Source organism: Mycteria americana, chromosome 3 (assembly GCF_035582795.1).
Source record: "Mycteria americana isolate JAX WOST 10 ecotype Jacksonville Zoo and Gardens chromosome 3, USCA_MyAme_1.0, whole genome shotgun sequence".
In the NCBI taxonomy this organism is placed as follows: Eukaryota; Metazoa; Chordata; class Aves; order Ciconiiformes; family Ciconiidae; genus Mycteria; species Mycteria americana.
In genome coordinates, this window is record NC_134367.1 from 39143776 (window position 1) to 39164858 (window position 21083).

Consider the following 21083-nt stretch of genomic DNA (forward strand, 5'->3'; position numbering starts at 1 on the left):
TCTATAATTTGCATTTAACATTGCACCTGAAATCATTTCCATCCATTGCAATAAAAGCAGGTTTTTTACTTCTGCTCCACATAATGCATCTCTGGGATTCTCAAGCTGCCAGGTATTTTATATGACATGCTTGTAGCAAAAAAGAAAAAATTACACTCCATTCCAGTAAAAATGGTGGGTCTCAGCATATTAATGCAGTCAAAGCAATCTGGTATGCAAAAGAAATGAAAACAGCTATAGCAGGTTGATAAGGAACAAACAGTATAGGAAAAAAAAGAAGCCAACATAAGTGATGAATTTTGAATAAAATGAAAAGTACTTATTGACTTAAAACCTACAGATTGTGGTCACCTCTTTGATTGCCAAAACTATCTGACAGTGCATGGAACAGTCCAGCGTAACTTATAGATAGGAAAAACCAACATTTCCATGCATCAGGACCAGTTTCAGGTAGGCAAATGTCACTGCCAGTGAGGAAAGGGTTAGTACAAAAAAAAGAACCTGTGTAGTGGCTGAGGTTACAGCCTAAGATATCCACATGCTTTCTGCTGTGGATCTCCTCTCTTCCACATAAGATGGAGGTATATACATGACCCCATGCTCATTTACACAGCGGCGGCATAGATCCATGAGAAAGTAGTTTTGTACTAATCCAAAAATATAAATGAGCCTGACTGTATAAATATAAGACAGGTTAGTTTTCCAAAACCAGAAATGTTTTATTACTGCAGGTAAACAAGCCAACCACCGAGGTACAGAAAGTCAATTGTAGGCTTAACAAACTAAAAATACTCTTCTCAAAATTCACTTGACATAGAATCATAGAATCATAGAATCATAGAATGGTTTGGGTTGGAAGGGAACTTAAAGATCATCTAGTTCCACACCCCCTTCCATGGGCAGGGACACCTTCCCCTAGACCGGGTTACTCAAAGCTCCATCCAACCTGGCCTTGAACACTTCCAGGGTTGGGGTATCCACAACTTCTCTGGGCAACGTGTTCCAGTGCCTCACCATCCTCAGTGTGAAGAATTTCTTCCTAATATCTAATCTAAGTCTACCCTCTTTCAGTTTAAAGCCATTAGTCCTTGTCCTATTGCTACATGCCCTTGTAAAAAGTCCCTCTCCAGCTTTCTTGTAGGTCCCCTTCAGGTACTGGAAGGCTGCTATCAGGTCTCCCCAAAGCCTTCTCCTCTCCAGGCTGGACAACCCCAAGTCTCTCAGCCTGTCTTCATTGGAGAGGTACTCCAGCCCTCTGATCATCTTTGTGGCTCTCCTCTGGACTCGATCCAACAGGTCCATGTCCTTCTTATGTTGGGGTTCCCAGAGCTGGACGCAGTACTGCAGGTGGGGTCTCACAAGAGCAGAGCAGAGGGGCAGAATCACCTCCCTCGACCTGCTGGCCACGCTTCTTTTGAGGCAGCCCAGGATACAGTTGGCTTTCTGGGCTGCAAGTGCACATTGCTGGGTCATGTTGAGCTTATCAGCCAACACCCCCAAGTCCTTCTCCTCAGGTCTGTTCTCAATCCATTTTCCGCCCAGCCTGTATTTGTGCTTGGGATTGCCCCGACCCATGTGCAGGACCTCACACTTGGCCTTGTTGAACTTCACTTTGCACGGGCCGACCTCTCAAGCCTGTCAACGTCCCTCTGGATGGCATCCCTTCCCTCCAGTGTGTCAACCGCACCATACAGCTTGGTGTCATCGGCAAACTTGCTGAGGGTGCACTCAGTCCCACTGTCCATGTTGCCAAAAAAGATGTTAAACAGCACTGGTCCCAGTACCGACCCCTGAGGAATGCCACTCATCACTGGTCTCCACTTGGATATCAAGCCCTTGACTGCAACTCTGAGTGCGACCATCCAGCCAATTCCTTATCCGCCAAGTGGTCCATCCATCAAATCCATGTCTCTCCAATTTAGAGGCAAGGATGTCATGCGGAACAGTGTCAAATGCTTTGCACAAGTCCAGGTAGATGACATCAGTTGCTCTTCCTTTATCCACCAATGCTGTAACCCCATCATAGAAGGCCACCAAATTTGTCAGGCACGATTTGGCCTTAGTGAAGCCATGTTGGCTGTCACCAATTACCTCCTTATTTTCCATGTGCCTTAGCGTAGTTTCCAGGAGGATCTGCTCCATGATCTTGCTGGGCACAGAGGTGAGACTGACTGGCCTGTAGTTCCCCGGGTCTTCCTTTTTCCCCTTTTTAAAAATGAGCGTTATGTTTCCTCTTTTCCAGTCAGTGGGAACTTCACCGGACTGCCACGACTTCTCAAATATGATGGACAGTGGTTTAGCAGCTTCATCTGCCAGTTCCCTCAGGACCCATGGATGTATCTCATCAGGTCCCATGGACTTGTGCACCTTCAAGTTCCTTAGATGGTCTCAAACCTGATCTTCTCCTACAGTGGGCAGTTCTTCATTCTCCCAGTCCCTGCCTTTGCCTTCCGTGACTTGGGCAGTGTGGTTTGAGCACTTGCCAGTAAAGACTGAGGCAAAAAAACCCCCTTTGCTTAAAAAAAGCTTCAGCCTTTAGCAAACATAATTTAAACACAGAAAAGGTGATTTGTTCAAATCTACTCCAAGCTTTGAGGTGAGGGGTTTTTTTAATTAATTGAATTAAAACCTAGTTCTCTTCCCCATCCAGCTAAAGACCTCTGCTATACACAATTAACACGTGCCTAGACATATTTAGCTCTCTTTTATTCTGAAGCTCAACATTAGGCCTTTTCACACACTCAGTATTGCTTTCTACAAATTATCTTTATTTTTAGATTAAATAATTACAGCACTTCTTTTTTTTTCTCCAAGATGAAGCTGCCATTAAAAAGTAATTACAGGATACATTCTTCCCATTCATGTTTCCCTATTAAAGGCATTGCCTGAACAATGAATAAACCTTCTTCTTTAAGACTACATTTGGCAAGGTAAGACATGAGATTTAGTAAGTGTAACCCAATTTATATCTTTTTTTTGCCTTGTAGACTGAATAGTAAAATTTAGGCAACAACAAGAAATGCTAATTCCATTTTTTCCCTATTCCCAAGGGAGATACTCCGATATTATACATAGAACCTTCATTTTTAAGTAGTGCTATTCTACTCATCAGGAGTCTGCAGACAGTAGAGATTTACCTTGTGGAGGCATCAGCTGTGAGTATTGGGGATGAGAATATCTCCGTAACCAAGAAATAGTTAGAAGTCCTAAAAAGTGCTCTGATGTGAGAATTTAGTTACTTACAATGAATAAATGAAATGCCTGGAACCACAACAAGGTTAGCATTTGCTAAAGTGGGTTTTTTTTCTGAAAGAAGGAATTCATCTTCACACAGAATCAGAATCTGAATCCACATGCTGATGGATTATTCATTAGCCTATCATCAGTTAACCTGAAGGAAACAAACAGAGGCCTTAACTGAGGAAGAAATAATGAGAAGAGTTAACATGCTTTTGGAAAAAGATCTGAGATAACAAAATGATTGTTCTAGCTTTCGTGTTTCGTATCTCTACCAGTGTAAATGGCAACTATAAAACCCGGGAATTACTCCATCCTATCTGAATTGGGAAACTATTTAATTCTGAGCTTGCAACATAAGTAATTGTATAATCAGATTAAAACATTTCTACAGAGCTTCTGCTGCCATTAAAAACATCTGCAGAGTGTCACATTACCTGTGGCTTTCACGACTTTACAACATTGTCTGTCTCGTGCACATCTTGGTTAAAATGCCAGTCCTAGCCTTTCTTGAGAGTTTTTCAACATATGTTTTCCTTCTCTGCTTACACAGGCTCATTTTCTACGCCAGTCAACACTTTGTAAAAATAATCACACACCATCCAGGGCAAATATATAAGTAATGTTCCATCAGCGGGCACCATACAGCCGGGGTTTACCTGGGTTTTTCAAAGAGATTTAGGAGACACTGAATGAAATGCTGAGAGTTCAGTCAAAGCACAAGCTTCAGTGATCTGATTTTGGGGAACTGTTACTGCTTACCAAGCCACTAAAATCTTTGGCTCATGAAACTGTGGCCAATAGTCCTGGCAGTCATCCTGTGCTCCTGGAAAGTGGTAACATGCTGTCACTGAAAAGGAGTGTGATTTTAAGAGCATTCTTGAAAATGCCAAACCCTTTGTTCAGCCTGAAAGATAAAAGTAATTGAAGGCACCTCTACGTGGGCGTAAAAGACAAGTCAAGCTGTGATCTGAGAAATGTTCATGGGACAGACAGCACATACACAAGCTAAGGAGTCAGTTATGGCCATGCAGGTATCTGTATGTGAAGGAGCAGAAGAAAAAAAGAGTTGAATGTCCTGGTGGGAAGCTGAGAGGCACTCGGAGCTTTCAGGAGATGCAAGGGATGGATGCCATATTACGGTTGTCAAATTGCCCAAGGAGCTGCATGCTTCTCAGGCAGTCTGTGAAACCTCAGAGTTAGTCAGTGGGGCTGGCAAAGGGTTGCAAGCTGTATTTCATCACTGTCACAAATTCACTAAAACAGACAAGACCTGTCCAGAAAGGTCCATAATGACATGGTCAACATTTTTTCTCTTTGCTGTAATGAAGAAAGATTTTTGGCTCTGTTGATCACGAGCGATGTTAATGACACAATGTTCTTTAATGATTCCAGAAGACCAAGTTTGATTCTCTGTCTGCTTCTGAAGCCCTTTATTAACTATTAGGTTAATAAAGGTAGGAGAAAGGAATTTTTTGAATGATGCTAAGTATCTGCAAAATCATAGAGATGTATGCATGAAGGAGAGTTTTGAAAAGACATGTACCATGAAAGTGATGGATGTGCTCAGGAAATATCAGTGTATGATTGTATCTTCCAAGTATTTTCCAAAGCATATATCTTGTTTGCATGCTTAAAGATCAGCTGAAAACCAGCCTGTCATTTATTTTCCAAAACCATTTTCTCCATCAACTTTCAATCATGTTTGCCCTCAAAAACTAAGGGGTGAGGAGAGGGGACAGAGCATCTAAGAATGTCCATTAATGTCAATGTGTGCATTATGGTCCCAAGTGCCAATACCCTCTGTACAGATTACATACCAACTAACAGGCATGCTTTTTAGTAGGTTTGCTAGAATACAGATACAATTTTCAAAAACATCAAAAAGACTTAGAAACTGGGAAACTTGGGCTTCTTAATATCAGTCACTTCTGAAGACAAAACTTAGAAGAGCCTTTATCTTTACTGCGGATTTCACTGTAAGGGTAGAGATACCTGAATTATCTCAGAGCAGGTTAACTGAGATACTTGCAGCTCTAGCCACAGCTACAAAGAACAGCATCTGGCAGTGTGTGCATAATATAGTTAGTTTTCCATTGGGTGGCTCCACTGGGTTTGAGGTATGCTAACATTATTTCCTGATGGAAGAGCAGAAGAATACAGGCTTTTGAAACAGTTCTAGCCAGCGCTAGAGCTCCTAGCAGCATTAAATGAAATCTTGTCCAAGGCCAGTCTTTTTTCTCTTGTATTTTTCCAGCTATTGAATTTGCCTTTGTTCTCTTGTGACTCTGAACTGTGACTTGGCAATGTGAGACTGGCAAAGTGAAGGCATTTTTCAAACTGATACTAGATGCTGGACAAAATGCCAACTGACTGGAGATTCAGCTGTCATGGCATATATAAAAGCTACCTCTACTTTATGTAAAAGCAATAGATGATTATCTTTGTAATACTTTGAGTTTCAGTTGAAAACACAGTGAAGAACAAATGAATGCATCCTGCCCTTTTTTTTTCTATCTATCTCATCTGGTTCTGTTTCCTGGCTTGCAGCAGTTCTGTAAAGGTACATGAGTTTGCAGTTTGTCTAAGCATGCTGGAAAGAACAAGTTGACTGGAAGGAATAAATGAAATACTGAAAGTGAAAAAAAGTGAGCAAGCTACTTTTCTGTCACTGTAGAATGGTAAAATTTTAAAAAAAGTTTTGCTTGCAGCCTCAAAAATGCCAAGGTATTATGCAGTTCCTATTCATTGGAATAGGAATATATAAATGTAACAAGCCATGCCTCTGTATTTTTGCGAATACTAAAAATTGGCTTTTTCACATTAAAATTACTATTAAATACTGAAACTGTTTTCCATTCAAGAAAGCACTCACAGCCTAGTATCATTTAGCCCAGCTTAAATGCACCCAAGACCTCCATGCCCAGTGTGATCAGTTCCCAGTTATGGTAATAACTATCATCAGTGAATTTATATTAGAAGCAATAAAACATACCCAGCACTGAAAACTTCAGTGGGATTTTTTTTTTTCAGTATGACCTAAAGATGATTTAACCATCTTAACAACTGCTTTCTGGCCATTTTCCCTGGCACCACATTAATTTTAAAATGTCATCTTTATTTACTTGGTATCAGCATCCTGAACTTCAGAATATTTTAACCTACTTATAAAAGAAACAACTTTTGCCAGCCTCGATCTAATTTCATGTCATAAATCTCTTCAAGCAGGAAAGCCTCAGCAAGAACAGCTTTGTTACGTTGTCTTGCATCACATCCTTTGGAGCCTTGGTCAGGCTGGCAGTTGTGACACTGCCACCTATTCCTCACTCTGCTGTGTTTCAAGTGATGCATCTGTTGGTTTTTTTTTTTGTTTCAACATCACATAACGAAAATATTTTAATTCTGTTTTTCGAAAAAGTGTGTAACTTGTACAATCAGATTTCTTCCACTTAGGGGAACTCCTGTGTGCTCGTATTGCCTTGAGGTTATCAGCAACTGGAAGCTGTATTTTCAGTTATTTCTTTTACCTTGTTCTTCCTTTTTCCTTTTTGGGGTATGAATAGTAGTGAAAAGGGCATAGGGACTGGGAGCCTTAGTCTGTGCTGTAGGCTGACTGTTCTGTCCCAAATGTGAGTCAGAGCAGTCTCAGTTAGTTTCTGCTCTCCTCAATCCCCATGAAATAAATTGTGGGTATACATGGTTCACCCTGAAACTAGTACAACCCTTCATTGTGCTCCATGTCCATTCTGCATTTCCGTGGACATCATCTGCACCCGGGGAAGGGAAAGAGCTTCAGAAAGCCATTTTACCCCCTTCAAGGCATTTTTGCTCTGTGGATATGGCACAAGGAGGCCCTAATAAAACAAAGAAGCAAGCCAACAACTTCATCTGCGAGACTTTGCAGGACCTACATTGTGCAAGTGTTTTAAGTGTTAAACTCTTAGAGTTTATTCAACAACATCAAGCATACACTGTGGTGCTGAAGTGCATTACAAATATATCCAAATCTAAAATGAACGTGTTTAGCATTAGGGAATCTGTTGAATTTTAAGAGTAGGAAGTTTTGAATTCCTTAATAAATATTTTTAATAAATATATGTTAATAAATATATTCAGAAGACCAGAGAATTTCATAACTAAATTGGTCAAAAAAAAATTTCTCCCAGAAAAATATTCAAATACTCTTCCTTTGTCACCTGTTAGTTATATTGTAGGAAAAGATAGATCAAAAATAGATTTAAAAAAAAATCAAATGTTTTCTGTTTCTCCTTATGTTCAGAAATTACAAATTTAAATATTTGAGAATTTTGCCCCCTTCATTCTCATGTCTCTCCCTCTATTTGGCCACAGAGTGTAACTGATTTAATTAGGTCCACTGCTTCACTTCCGTCTTTTCCATTCTTTTGGCCTCCTATGATTGAAATCTTTCAGAGCTCGAAAATGAAAAGAGAAGCTGTAAACTTTAAACTGTTTTACTTTTTTTAAAAAAACATTCAAAATATTAAGGATGCATAATTTCGTTTTGAAATTTCAGGTTAAAGGAGAAGAATATTTCAACAAAAGGAGAATCTTTTGATGGGAAAATCAAGTGAAAAAATTCAGCTAACAGTACTCATGTTCATGGTACTGAAGTTTTTCTAGCTCTTGCTTGGAAAGTCCCTCAGCCACAAATCACTGGAGATTGGGAAAAACATTGGGGAGTTCATGTTTGTATGGAATTTAATGTCTTTTTTCAGCAACCTGTGTTAGCCACCACAAGAGACAAAATGTTGGACTAGGCGGACTTTTGCTCCAGTGCCATAACAAGACTTTGGCTCTTTTTCTGGCACTGAAGTTCTTTCGACTTTATATTCAGGAATAATAAACCTAATGGGGCAGAGCTCAAACCATTTATGACATCAAACTGATAATTATAATAGACTTTATAATGTAAAATGCACGTAATACCCATAAAGGATACTAAAATAGTTCAGTAAGCCCAGTAGCATTAACTTTCAATGGCTAGCTGGTGATGACACATATCATGCTCCATTATTGCATTAAATCCTTAAAACTAGCATATTTTTAAGCATGCAAACTTGGACAGAGAAAGCTGAGGTATTTTGATCCTGACATTAATTTTATTAGAAAGAATGCCAGAACAGACTCTTCTTCTACATATAATTGCAGAGGACCTTGTGATTCTTGCCCACGACATCACAGCAACAGAGAAAGGAAAAATTAAGGACATGCATTCCTTTCAAAACACTCAGTCACTCCATTAACTCCCTTTCCTTTTCCATCTCTCACCATAGTGGACTTACAGATACATAGTGGACCTCCAAGGGATACAAAGATTGGACCCGAGTGAGACGTTCTTGTATTGAAGTGATAGTGAGAAATTGCACAAAACCCCTAAGTGTTGATAACCATGAACTAAGGGAAAGAGATTCCCAAAGCTGCAAGAAACGGTCAGGAAAAGTCAAAGATTTGCCTTTCATACATACAGATTTACATACGCCCACCTGCCACTGTGGTCTTTGAGACCGTTTTCAAGCATGGCAGAAATAGAAGTATGTATTAAGAGTCATATCTTCACTAGTTTATTCAACTGATTACAGCACAGGGAACCTACTATGAATTCTGAAGTACGTACTTTAACTAGGTACGGTAAACTACCACTAATACAGTATACTAAGGAGACAGTTCTGTAGTGTAGGCAAGCTTATTTTTTATATCAAGCATGCATTTTTCTTTTCTGCATTTTATCCCATCATCTCCACCCACCTTGAATTACTATAACCAGCTACCCTCTTCACTCAGTTTTACAGTTTGCTTTCAGACAGTGGTATCTTCTGTGGCTTTTTGCTTGGGCAAGCCATATCTTTTTAAAGCTAATTTAGTCTTACCATGTAAGTCAGTATATATCTAGTCTCCGAATCACTTATACTGCTCTTTTCTTTCTCTCTTCTTTCTTTCTTGTCATTTTTTCTAGTCGTAGGATGCCAGAATGGAATGCAGGATTTCAGGTGTAGTCATCAGTACTAACAGGGAGGGAAAGTATCATCTTCCTCCTTTGCTGACAGAATGTGCAACCCCCACAAAAAAATCACTGTCTTACTTGTTCCTCCCATACCCTTCCAATTTCTAAATACACATTCCTTTCAAAACACCTGGGATGTAGTAACCCAGAAAGATGCAAAGACTTGAGATAAAGCTTGAGAAGGCTGGGAAGGCAAAGCAAAAGAGGAAGAGTTCAGTAGAGGAGGACTATATAAATCTACATGTGTCATGGTGGTCAATAGCAGGTAAAAAAGGATCAACGATCATGGAGGAAAAGAAGCAGGGAACTGATTCACCAGGCTTTTTAATCTTGTGTATTCAGTCATACTTGTAACTAAGTGGAGGCAAATCCTAACCAGGCAGCGAGGTGGCATTTTACATCTGCTTTGTCAGATTGTAAACAATGGCACAACGTGTAAGACAGTGGAGAATCAAACCCCATATGTTCTTAAATCTGCTGAGCCTTTTATAAGCCTTTTTTTTTTTTAAATGGAGAATTCATCAAATTCAGCTCTTCCCAGCAAAGACTTTCAGTTTCAACAGATGAACGTGTTTTCATGAAAAAGGCTTTACGTGGAAATACTCCCAACCTGCAGTCCTCTGCGGTTAGAGCTCCTGCAGCCCTGTGTGCTGAAGCCAAGCACTCTTACCCGCCAGGGAAGCAGGGCAAACCGGGAAACACCCTTGGTACCGTGAGCGGCTGCGAAACCTCGGCACGGCACAGCCTGCGGAGTGAGGAACGAGTGGGACTGTCATCTGAAGTGTGAGGAACACATTGGCCCAGATTCCCTGCAGATCTGGATTTCTGCCTTTCGGAGCCAGCAGGGAAAATACCGTGTTTCAGCTCTCCCTTCCTTTCCCCCACCATAGCTAGGCGACTGCCCTAACCTATGCCATCTTTTAAAAGTGCCCTAGATACCAGTAGTAGATGTCAGCTGGAACCCAGCGCCTCGATCCAACCAGGTTCCTTCCCCACACACTATAACTAAGACAAAATTGCAAGTTGGCCCAAAACCCAGGATTTTGAGTTCAGCATCCACTGAGAGGGACTGTGTGCAGCAAGGCAGGTCACTATGGCAGAGAGCAACACTAATCCAACAGATAATCCACTCTGCTGACTTCCCAGCATTGCCATCAGACTTCTAGATTGCTGCTCCTTGAAAGGACATCCCAAGTGGACACGAACAATATACAAGTTTGCCAGCTGAAGCCTGCTCACATAAGCTGCCCTGCAGTGAAAACTGGAGGACTAAGGAGTAATCTGAAGGCGGGTCCTTTTGGTCCTTCGAAAAGGACTAAAATCAGAAGGCTTATTTTCCAGAAGGAGGAGTTTTACTGGCTGTAGTGATTTACTCTATTATAAGTAGAATTTACGTGGAACTTAGTCTAGGTCATAGAACTAAACCTCAAATTGTTAAAATTAAACTAATGAAAATTTTTTTTTTAAATCCATATAGCAATCTATTAAAGGTAGCTTGAAAGTAAAAGATATGCATTGTTCCTGAGCAAGAAAAGAATAAAAGCAGGATTGAAAGTTTAGCCTGACCTGTTTAAGCATGTCAAATTCTCAATTATATTCTGATGAACTTGTAAGCGGTTATTCAACTTCGTTCCTGTTGCAGATTCTCTACATGTCAGAGCATGCAGAGCTGGAGTATGGACAGAGGGATGCGCACACAACGGCAGCACCTGGAGTACAGCAGGTCCTCTTCCCAAGTCGTTTTTCCTAGTGTATTCTTGACCCCAGCTCTGGTAGCCAGCTTTGCTGAAGCAAGTCACCATTGTTTCCTTCTCATTTGAGTAACGGGTTTTAACAATAAACGGCTACCGGGTGTAGAGATGGACTTTTTGGAAACAAGGTGAGAAGGTAAAGAGTCTGTCTTTACGGTTTCACCAGTTTTCAGTGTTGCTTATATTCAGGTGGGGGCACTTGGTCTCCTGTCATCCCTTCAATCTCCACCTAAGGCATGCCTCCACCTAAGGCATCCCCAGAATTTACTAGACTGCATTATTACACATACCCAGTTAACATATTTTTAAAGACCCGAAAAAAAGGTTACTTTTAGCTAAAATCATTTTGTGTTAGTACTGGGAAAGTTTAATATGTTTCCATGGTATTAAAAATCAACATTCTTTGTATTAGACTGACTTTTGGTATTTCAATATAAAAATGGATAGCATATAAGAAAATGCAAACATGGTCTTATCTTGTATAGTGATTAATGGCTGCATGATTTCCATGTAGATACATAGATAATTATAGGATTTATCTTGCATTCATCATATAGACAGTGAAAACCAGAACAGACCAGCAGATCATTTGGACAGGGTGTTTTTGTGTCTGGAACAAAGTGCTAGGTTAAAAAAAAAATAAATTACTTGAAGATTGTCTTCTGTATTGCTTCAATTTATATAAAAATGAGTAACTATATACACAAGTTTAAGTGCACCTAAAAGGAAAACCGGAACATGAATGTTTATGGGTGTGAACATGTGAATAAAACAAGAATTCAAGGCAGCATTTGGTTGGCTAAGTATTTTTATGGCACCATTTTAAGAATTCTGATGGCGTTTCTTCAAATGAAGCCGAGTCCCGAGAGAAACAGAAGGTGTCCTTTGGAGGACCTGCTGGATCTCTCCATGTGAGGAAGCAGATGGAACTTGCAGCTTGTTCTTCCACTTTTGTGGGAAGATATTTTTGGTAAAAGAGAAGAATTCTGGTCTCTGCGCTACTGCTCACTTGGTGTATAATCTTTAGCACATCATAAATACTCTTTCAAGGCCACTTCCTATGAAGTGCTGAGTATCTTCATGCAATATTGAGACAACGTAGAAACATTGCACAGAAGAAACATAAATTTCCCTGTCAGTAAAGAAAAAAAATATTTTTTAAAAAAGATTATAGCTATTGCATGGAGTCCTACACCCCACTATTCCAACTCCTGAGAGTCAGGCCACTCAGAATCTCATAAAAGGCATCCAGCATTGTTTAGTATCTGGCCAAGGGGCTTTGTGAAGATTATTTAGGATGGGATTCATCTCAATTAACTAACAGCCTTAAATTTCAGTGTCTAAAATAATCTTCCAAGTTTTCCTAAGGACAGTGGAGTGACATGAGCACCTACAAATGCCACTTTGTTCCTTGCTAAGGTGAGAGCCTTAAAAGGGGTATAGTGACTCCAAAAATGTCAAGCAGTATAGTTATCACAGGTTGTCCCTATGACTCTCTGCATTTCTTTAGTAGGTGTCACATTTTCACTTTGGGGGAGCTGAAATATTGGGGTACTGATTTTCAAAAGCAAGCAGTTCTCATCACTGTCACATTGTGCTGGTTTTGGCTGGGGTAGCATTAATTTTCTTCACACTAGCTGGTATGGGGCTATGTCTTGGATTTGTGCTGAAAACAGTGTTGATAACACAGGGATGTTATTATATACAGGACATTACTGCTGAGCAGTGCTTACACAGAGTCGAGGCCTCTTCTGCTTCTCACCCCACCCCACCAGCGAGTAGGGTAGGGGTGCACAAGAAGTTGGGAGGGGACACAGCTGGGACAGCTGACCCCAACCGACCAAAGGGCTATTCCATACCACATGACGTCATGCTCAGCATAGAAAGCTGGGGGAAGAAGAAGGAAGTAGGGGACGTTCGGAGTGATGGCGTTTGTCTTCCCAAGTAACCGTTACGCGTGATGGAGCCCTGCTTTCCTGGAGATGGCTGAACACCTGCCTGCCAGTGGGAAGTAGTGAATGAATTCCTTGTTTTGCTTTGGTTGCGTGCACAGCTTTTGCTTTACTTATTAAACTGCCTTTATCTCACTCAACCCATGAGTTTTCTCACTTTTAGCCTTCTGATTCTCTCCCCCATTCCACTGGGGGGAGTGAGCGAGCGGCTGTGTGGTGCTTAGTTGCCAGCTGGGGTTAAACCACCACACACATAAAGCAAGCTTTAATCTTCTGGAGGAGGACGGTCAGAAGTTTCCTTCATGACTCCAGATGACCAGCACGTCACCCAGCCTCAGCCTGGAGCAGCAAAACCACCAAGAGACTGAAGCATTGCCTCAAACCCTCCCCTTAACGTGAGCTTCTCAGCTGACCTGTAGGAATATCAGCTGCAGGAACAGTTTCCTTATGGTAAATTCTCTTCCAATTTGAGTCCTGTAGCCAAGATGATATATTTTCAAATACTATATTTTAACTCAGTCATAAGTTTTGCATAAACTTTATGCAAAAAATTGAGATGAGATTCTATGAGCTATGCAATGCAAATTCACAAATCAATCAATCGTAATAGCCAAAACTGACCTGAAAATACATTGAGGTTTTTTTCTTCATATTCCTAGTACAGATTACAAACACATCCAGGAAATCCACTCAGTGTAAGTGTGTTCATCAGAAAGTACTGTTTCCTTTTTGGAGTATGCCTCTGAGAAAAGTTGTTCTATTTAAACAAGAAGAGAAAAGAGCAGATTAACAAGTGTTTTTCTTCCTCTTGCAAGCTTAAGCGGGCTTAGTAGGTGCAATTTACTACTAGAAAAATAGGAAACAATGGGAAAATATTTGTTATTTATTATTTGCATTACCACAGCACATGCAAGCACCTGTCAGCGAGCACTCCACAAACATGGAACAAAACCCTGTCCCCTGCCCAAAGAGCCAACCTGCTGTGCATGGCGAGAGGCACAGACCCACCTACACAGTCGTGGACAGTCAGGAGCTACTAGGACAACTTTGGTCAGCACAATGAGCAGATCAGTGTAATTGCTCTTAATTGTATTATTCCATTAAAAATGACATTGTATCTGAACATTTTATAAAAAATGGTTATGGGTATGCTCAGTAAGTATTCTTTCTATGATTTATCTCAGATTTTTTGTTAAGAGTATCAGTTACCTATTTTATAAAGCTGTCTCCTTTTGGAAACTACCTCTTACTGGTTGGCCAATTTTGGTTGGTTTTTTTTTCTTTGACTTTTTCAAAGAATTTTAATAGATTAGGAGAACATGCCTTTCTCTTACAAAATGTGGGATATCTTTACCTATCTACTTTTCTAAGCATTATACTAAGACAGGCATGTGGATCTGGAACGCAAATACCTTTTAAAAACTCCTGCAGTGCAGTGCCACTGTTTTTCTAACTCAACATCAAAGCAGTAACTTCCCAAACTTCTGGAACTGCTTGTGAGTCCAAGATCTCACTGTTAACTTCAGCCACTCCGTATTTGCTTTTCTCCATAATCTTCATGTAAAGAGCATGCTGGTCTATCAGCTGGGCAGCCCCTGCCTGCCACCCCAACCCCAGACCTTTCTGCACCATAAAACTACTGTCAGGCCAGAGAGGGGAAAAAAATCCTACAGAAATCAGTGTTCTAGCTCATTATTCCCCAGATTCTGGGACTGATTTTTTCAAGACTTCACACTGGATTCATCTGTTCATTTCCCCTATGGCTTTTGACAACTGTAAGATTTCTGGCGACTTTACCAAAAAAAGGAAGCTGGTTGATCAGGAAAGCAGAAGGAGCGTAAGTCTGATGTACAGGGAGAAGGAAGTCTTGTGTACGCAGTCGTCAGCAGGGTAAGGAAAGCCCAAAGGAGTCACAGACCCAAAGCGCTCGGATTCACATTGCTGAAACTGGTTATTTGAATATACTGGTATGTCTTCTGCATTAATTAGATGTTATTTAACTATCTCAATCACTTCATAGGGACCAGTGGCCCAGTACAGCCCCCATGATAGCTCCTGCCATTCACCTCATCCTCAACTACCCCCTCCAGGGAGTAACCCAAGAGAGTTACTCATCTACAAAACAGCATTTGTACCACCCGATTGTTCAGCCATGCCCGGGCGGTTCTGGGACAGCCACAGCGACTGAAACTGTTAAATATTTTACATACAGGTAGATATTTAGGCTTTTTCCTCGCCATAATAAAGTTTAAATCTCAGGCTTAAGCTGTCAATTTGCGGCTCTTTTTTTCTTTTTTAATGATTATTATTACTTGGGCGGGCTTCGGGGGGCGCCGGGCCGGGCGGTCCCGCGCCGCCGGCAGCCGGCACAGCTCCCCCGCCGCGGAAATCCTTCGGGATTTCCCACTCCTGCCGGCCTGAGCGCGCCGATCGCGGAAACGGCGGAAAACGGCACGCGGCAGCCAGGCTCCGGCGCGACGGCCCCAGCCCCGGCCGCCGCGTCGGGGCGAACACAGGTACGGCGCTGCCAAGGCGGGGAGCGGGGCACGGGGCTCTGGCAGCGCTCGCCGCCGGCGGCGGCGGCTCTCCCCTCGCCGGGCGGCCGGGAGCCGCTCCGTGCCAAGCCGAGCCGCGCCACCCGCCCCTCCGCCGCACTGAGGAGAGCTCCACATGGAGCGGCCCCGCTCAGCGGCAAGGTGCGCCTCCGGCAGCACCACCTGAGCCGGGGGGGGGGGGGCGAGGGGAGCGGGGGGGGGGGGGAAACGGAGCGGACCCTCCCGGTGGACTCCCGGGCACTGCCGCCCGGCGGCGCGGGCGGAGCAGGAGCGCCTGGACGGCGGGTGGGAGCCGGGCGGGGCGCGGGCGGGGCCGCCCCTCGGGGCAGGCGCGGCCGGCGGCTCCCCCCGGCCGGGGCGGCGGTTGGTTTCTCCTGTCAGCGGAGGCAGGGCCAGGCGCGGCGAGTGTGGGCGCGGAGTTGGCGGCGGGGCTGGGGGCAGTCGGCGGCGGCGGCTCGCTCCGGCGGAGTTTGTTCCGGACGCGGGGCGGGAGCGGCGGCGGTGGGAGGTGAGGGACAGGGACCGGACGGGGCTCGGCTCCGCTCCGCGGCTCGGCTCCACTCCGCGGTGGGTTTTGCGGGCGGGAGTTTGCACCGGTCGTGGCGGGGAGCGGAGGGGAGAGCCCGGGGCGGGGGCGGCAGGTGGGGAGCTGGGGGACGCGGTGGGGGGCGGCGGGTTAGACCCTTCCCTCCGTGCTCCGCCAGCTGAGCCGCCGGCCGGGTGGAGAGGAGGCGGCGTGAGCTGGAAGTGGGGGGTGAAACTTGTTCCTCGGCGAGTTCCCCTGCGCTGCCTCGGGGCCGGGGCCGCCCGGGCGAGCCACGTGTCGGGGGCAGGGGGCGAGGTGCGGGGCCGGGGGAGGGCGGGTGGGCGCGGGCGAGCGGAGCCGCGCCGCCCCGCCGCTGCCCTCTCCCTTTCCTCCCCTGCCGCAGGTCTGGCTGCGGGAAGCGGAGCGGAGCCGAGCCAGCCCCGGAGGAGAAGCGCCTGCCCCCGGAGAAGGGGCTGCCGCTCCCGGCGGGAGCCGCCGCCCGCCTCGCCTCGCCTCGCCGCCCAGAGCCGAAGGCGCCCGGAGGGGAAAGTTGTGGGCGGGGCGGGGCCGGGCCGGGCGCGATGCCGGGGCGCGGCGTGCTCTGCCTGGGGCTGCTGCTGCACGTCCTGCTGGGCTGCGGCTCGGCGCAGCAGCCCGGCGGCTGCCCGGCCCTCTGCGAGTGCTCCGAGACGGCCAAGACGGTGAAGTGCGTGAACAGGAACCTGACGGCGGTGCCGCCCGACCTGCCCTCCTACGTCCGCAACCTCTTCATCACCGGCAACCGCCTGGCCCACCTGCCGGCCGGCGCCTTCCCCGCCCAGCGCCTGCCCGACCTCAGCGCCCTCAACCTCAGCGGCAACCACCTGCAGGCCGTGGAGGCCGGCGCCCTCGCGGCCCTGCCCGCCCTGCGGCAGCTGGACCTCAGCGGCAACCCCCTGGTCTCCCTCAGTCCGCAGGCCTTCGGGGAGGGCGGCAGCCCGCTGGAGGAGCTGGTCCTCCGCGGGGCCCTGCGCAACCACAGCGTCCTCCTCAGCCTGGCCACCGTGCTGCAGTCCGGGGCCCTGCGCAACCTCAGCCGCCTGGAGCTGACCGACAACGGGCTGCTGCTGCTGCCCGCCGGCATGTTCACGGCCCTGCCCGCCCTGCGGCAGCTGGACCTCAGCAACAACTCCCTGGTGGGCCTGCGAAACGTCTCCTTCCAGGGGCTGGGCCAGCTGCAGAGCCTCGACCTCAGCGACAACTCCCTGGGCGTGCTGAGAAACAGCACCCTGGACCAGTTCCGTGGCCTGCCTGCCCTCCGGCGCATCCGCCTGGGCCGCAACACCTGGGTCTGTGACTGCGCCATCGAGGACCTGGTGGCCTGGCTCAAGGAGAGTGACCAGGTGGAGGGCAAAGAAGCCCTGACCTGCGCTTACCCCGACAAGATGCTGGGCAAAGCCCTGCTGAAGATCAACGGCTCGGACCTCAACTGCTCCGTGCCTGTAGACCTGCCTTCCCAGCTACAGACTTCGTACGTCTTCCTAGGGATAGTCTTGGCTCTCATCGGGGCCATTTTCCTCCTGGTTTTGTACTTGAACCGAAAAGGAATCAAAAAGTGGATGCACAACATCAGAGATGCCTGTAGGGATCATATGGAGGGCTACCACTACAGATATGAGATCAATGCAGACCCCAGGTTAACAAACCTCAGCTCCAACTCGGATGTCTGACAAAGCGCCATGGACGCAGGGCAGCGCACAGTAGCTATGCATGAAAAGTAGACTTACGCTTTACCCTCGTGCTTGCTTCCCTCTCCCTGGAGAAATCTCAGACATGCTTGTAACATGAGGGGGATATGCCTCCCTGTGACGTCAAGTTCAATTTTGTTTTGAGACACTGGGCAGCTGCGCATGGCGTTGGGCTGTATGTAGGAAACAAGCTGCTACTTCTCTTCCTCCTTACGTGTCTGTACTTGTGGGAAATTTTTTTCAAGATCTCAAAAGAAAAAAAGGATTCTCTCTGATGCTCCAAAGCCACCAGAGTTTATAAAAAATTTACTGATGCAGACACTATTCAACAAAAGCTGCCTCAACTTTTTGGGAAAAAAAGTTATGTTCCTCTGTGCTAGTTTTGATCTTGTATATCCGAATTGTGATGACGATTCCATTTCATAGACTACCTTGAGATTTAAAAACACAAAGAAACTCCTTTTAACAACTCCTCTGTTACAAAGAAGGAAATAAAATAGTGAGCATGCACAAATACTTTCTAGTTTTACATGTTAGGAAACTTAACGATCTCAGTAAGTCTCTTACTATTTTGTAAAGTTATTTTTGATTGCGGTTTACATGAAAAGAGAGGGTTTTTTAATACAAACTGCATCTAAACTCCATCTGAACTGTTAAATTCAATAAACAGTCTTACAAGAACTGTTGTGTTGAAGTTTGCTGTTCGATGAGAAATTTATGGACATCTAAGAATGTGGATAGCTTTATAGTCTCTGAAGTAATAGCCCTGCAGTAGTAATCTGAATACAATTTTATACAAATGTGTAGCTTAAAGACGTAAATGTTTGACAGTTTTGTGAAATATGCTAGGAGAATTACACCAATGAATGACGAGAGCATTTTCACTTGGCACAAACCCCCTGGTCTGCTCTCTCAAAACAACTGCAGAATGTTGAGACAGATGCTAGGGTCCACCTTGCTGGGAAGGTACAAGAATTTACGTAAGGTCTTCTCTACCAAATTAAAAAAAAATCATTCAGATTAGGTTGTGGAGTTTGTAGGCTAAAGAAAATTTTGCCTGAATGGAATTGTTTATTATAAAAAAACATACTTTCATGTCCTGAACTAAATTAAATGCAGCTCAGTCATGTAGTCGGCAAGCTTCAGGCTTGTAAATCAATGCAGCACTTATTAAATTAAGTGCTTACCATTTCATTTTAAGCTCTGGGTACTCGTGAAGTTCTGTAGTGATCTACATCGAGTAACTTGATGGAACTTTACATTTATCTTAAAGCTTATAACAGGTGCATTTCAGTATCGTATGTTACTCATGCTTATTACTTGCTTCGGAATGCATTTTCTTGTAAATAGATAAAGCATGCAAAGAAAAACTTCAAAAATGCATCATTTAATATGCAACTCTGATGACATATGAAAAGGCTAGCAAGAACCTTCCAATGGCCACCAATAATTAGTGCACTTTTTCTAATCCATTTATAGATTCTTAATGAAAAAACCACACCAGATGTGAAAGTGTGATGTGAATTGGTATCTATCAGTATATCTGTGGAGGTTTTTCCATGGTCACTGTTACTTGAAGCTCTTGAGCATCTCTGAAATTTTATGAATTACTGGCTAATTCCCTTTGCTTTCAAAAGTGACAGTTTTCTCATAGATATACGCCTTTGGTAAGAGCTCATAAATATAAAATAGTCCTTAAAGTATCAGAAGAAATATAATCTATTTTGGGCATCAGTATTATTCGAATGCATTTTTCTCTCCTTGCAAATTCAGACAAAGCAAGTAGCACAAGTTGGTTCGGACTAATTTTCTGTTGCTTTAACTTTGTTTTATTTAATAGCAGTGATTTTTTTTTTAATGTAGTTTTGTACATTTGCCCTCAAAAGTAAAAAAAGAATTAATATTAAGTACTATTAATTTTTTGATAAATCAGTGTATTTTACAATTAATGTAAGTTAAGTGATAGCCTATTTCTCCTGCTGTAATTTAAATGTATGAGCAATATCTGGTTAACGGTGTATGAATTTAAGTTTGTGGATTCTTAAAAAGACTGCTGACCTGAATGTTAGCTGCCCATATTTTAAGAATACTGTAAAAACCCCAGTGTGAATAACCATTACTGTGCAACTATGCAAACCGTTCATACTTGGTATACATAAGAGTTTATGTAAGAAGCTAGAATTTACAATAGCTATGCAGTGTGCTGTGTTGTATTGGTCGTTTCAGAGATTATCAACTTACACTTACTTGTACAGTGCCAAGAGGAGTAGAGCATCACCCTTGCTTAAGATGCTCTTGTAATATAATAGATAAAATATGTACAAACCAAGCCATTTCTTGGGCAATTTCTTGGTTTTTGTTAACAGATACTTTAAAATAACTACAGTAAAAGCAATTATCCGTGATGTATTAATGTAACAGCCATGCATTTATAGAGCTGTGTAAGGATAGGCAACGACTTTAATCGCAGTCTCTCACCAATGGACTGAGTATTTGTATAGTGAGCAAGTGTAACTGTTGTATTACATCTATTAGTCTAAAGATTATTATTATTATTTTTGTATCATAGAAAGTTATTGTAATAGAATTTTATTAGAGACCTGGTGATGGCTACTTTAAAATAATTTTTGCCATTTGCTTACATGTGTATTTATTCGGATGTAACAGTTAGCATGTGTCAGTATTGTGTTGGATAACGTTCTCCTGCAGTGTTTGACCAACAGTGAATGCTTTGGTGTTTTGTACAATGCATTATTTGATCTTAAATCCCCTTCCATAAACAGTGCTTGAAATTTGTTTTCCTTTCCTATTACAAAATAGTTACAGTGGTACTCAGAAGACATTTAAAAAGTAGCTCCCAAAGTGCTTCAGAACTTGGTTAAAAAGTATACATTTAAAATAACATTAGTTTAAGGGTTCTCCTGAAGCACATTTTGTAATCTTACTCTGCTTTGACACCTGAAATTTCAATTGATTACCATTTCCGGAGCAGCTTAATTAGCAAGGCTGTTTTATTCATTCATTCTTCAATAAAACACGTGCAGTACTAAATGCCTCTAAAATGTGTTTTGTATACATAAACCCCCAAAGTTCTGCATGACACGGTTGTCACTGATGTTTCATAGAAAACATCTAGACTAAAGTAGTGGGCAAATCTTCAGGGAAGGCTGCGCAGCTAAGAAGCAGAAAGGATGGTTTGTCCAAGGTTCAACTGCTTTCTTATAACTAGTTTTAGTTGTAATAAGCTTAAAATTTTCTGAGAAGAATAGCACAAGGAATTGACATAGTTTTGATGTATTTTCCTAAAGTACTT

The 21083-nt window shown here is 43.5% G+C and overlaps 1 protein-coding gene across 1 annotated transcript; it reads left to right on the forward strand.

Moving 5' to 3' along the window:
- Window positions 1-16530: 16530 nt before the first annotated feature.
- Window positions 16531-20818, forward strand: TPBG (trophoblast glycoprotein). Its single transcript, XM_075498260.1, has one exon. It carries the CDS (start codon window positions 16625-16627, stop codon window positions 17750-17752), a length of 1128 nt encoding a protein of 375 aa, XP_075354375.1. The 5' UTR covers window positions 16531-16624; the 3' UTR covers window positions 17753-20818.
- The last annotated feature ends 265 nt before the right edge of the window (window positions 20819-21083 follow it).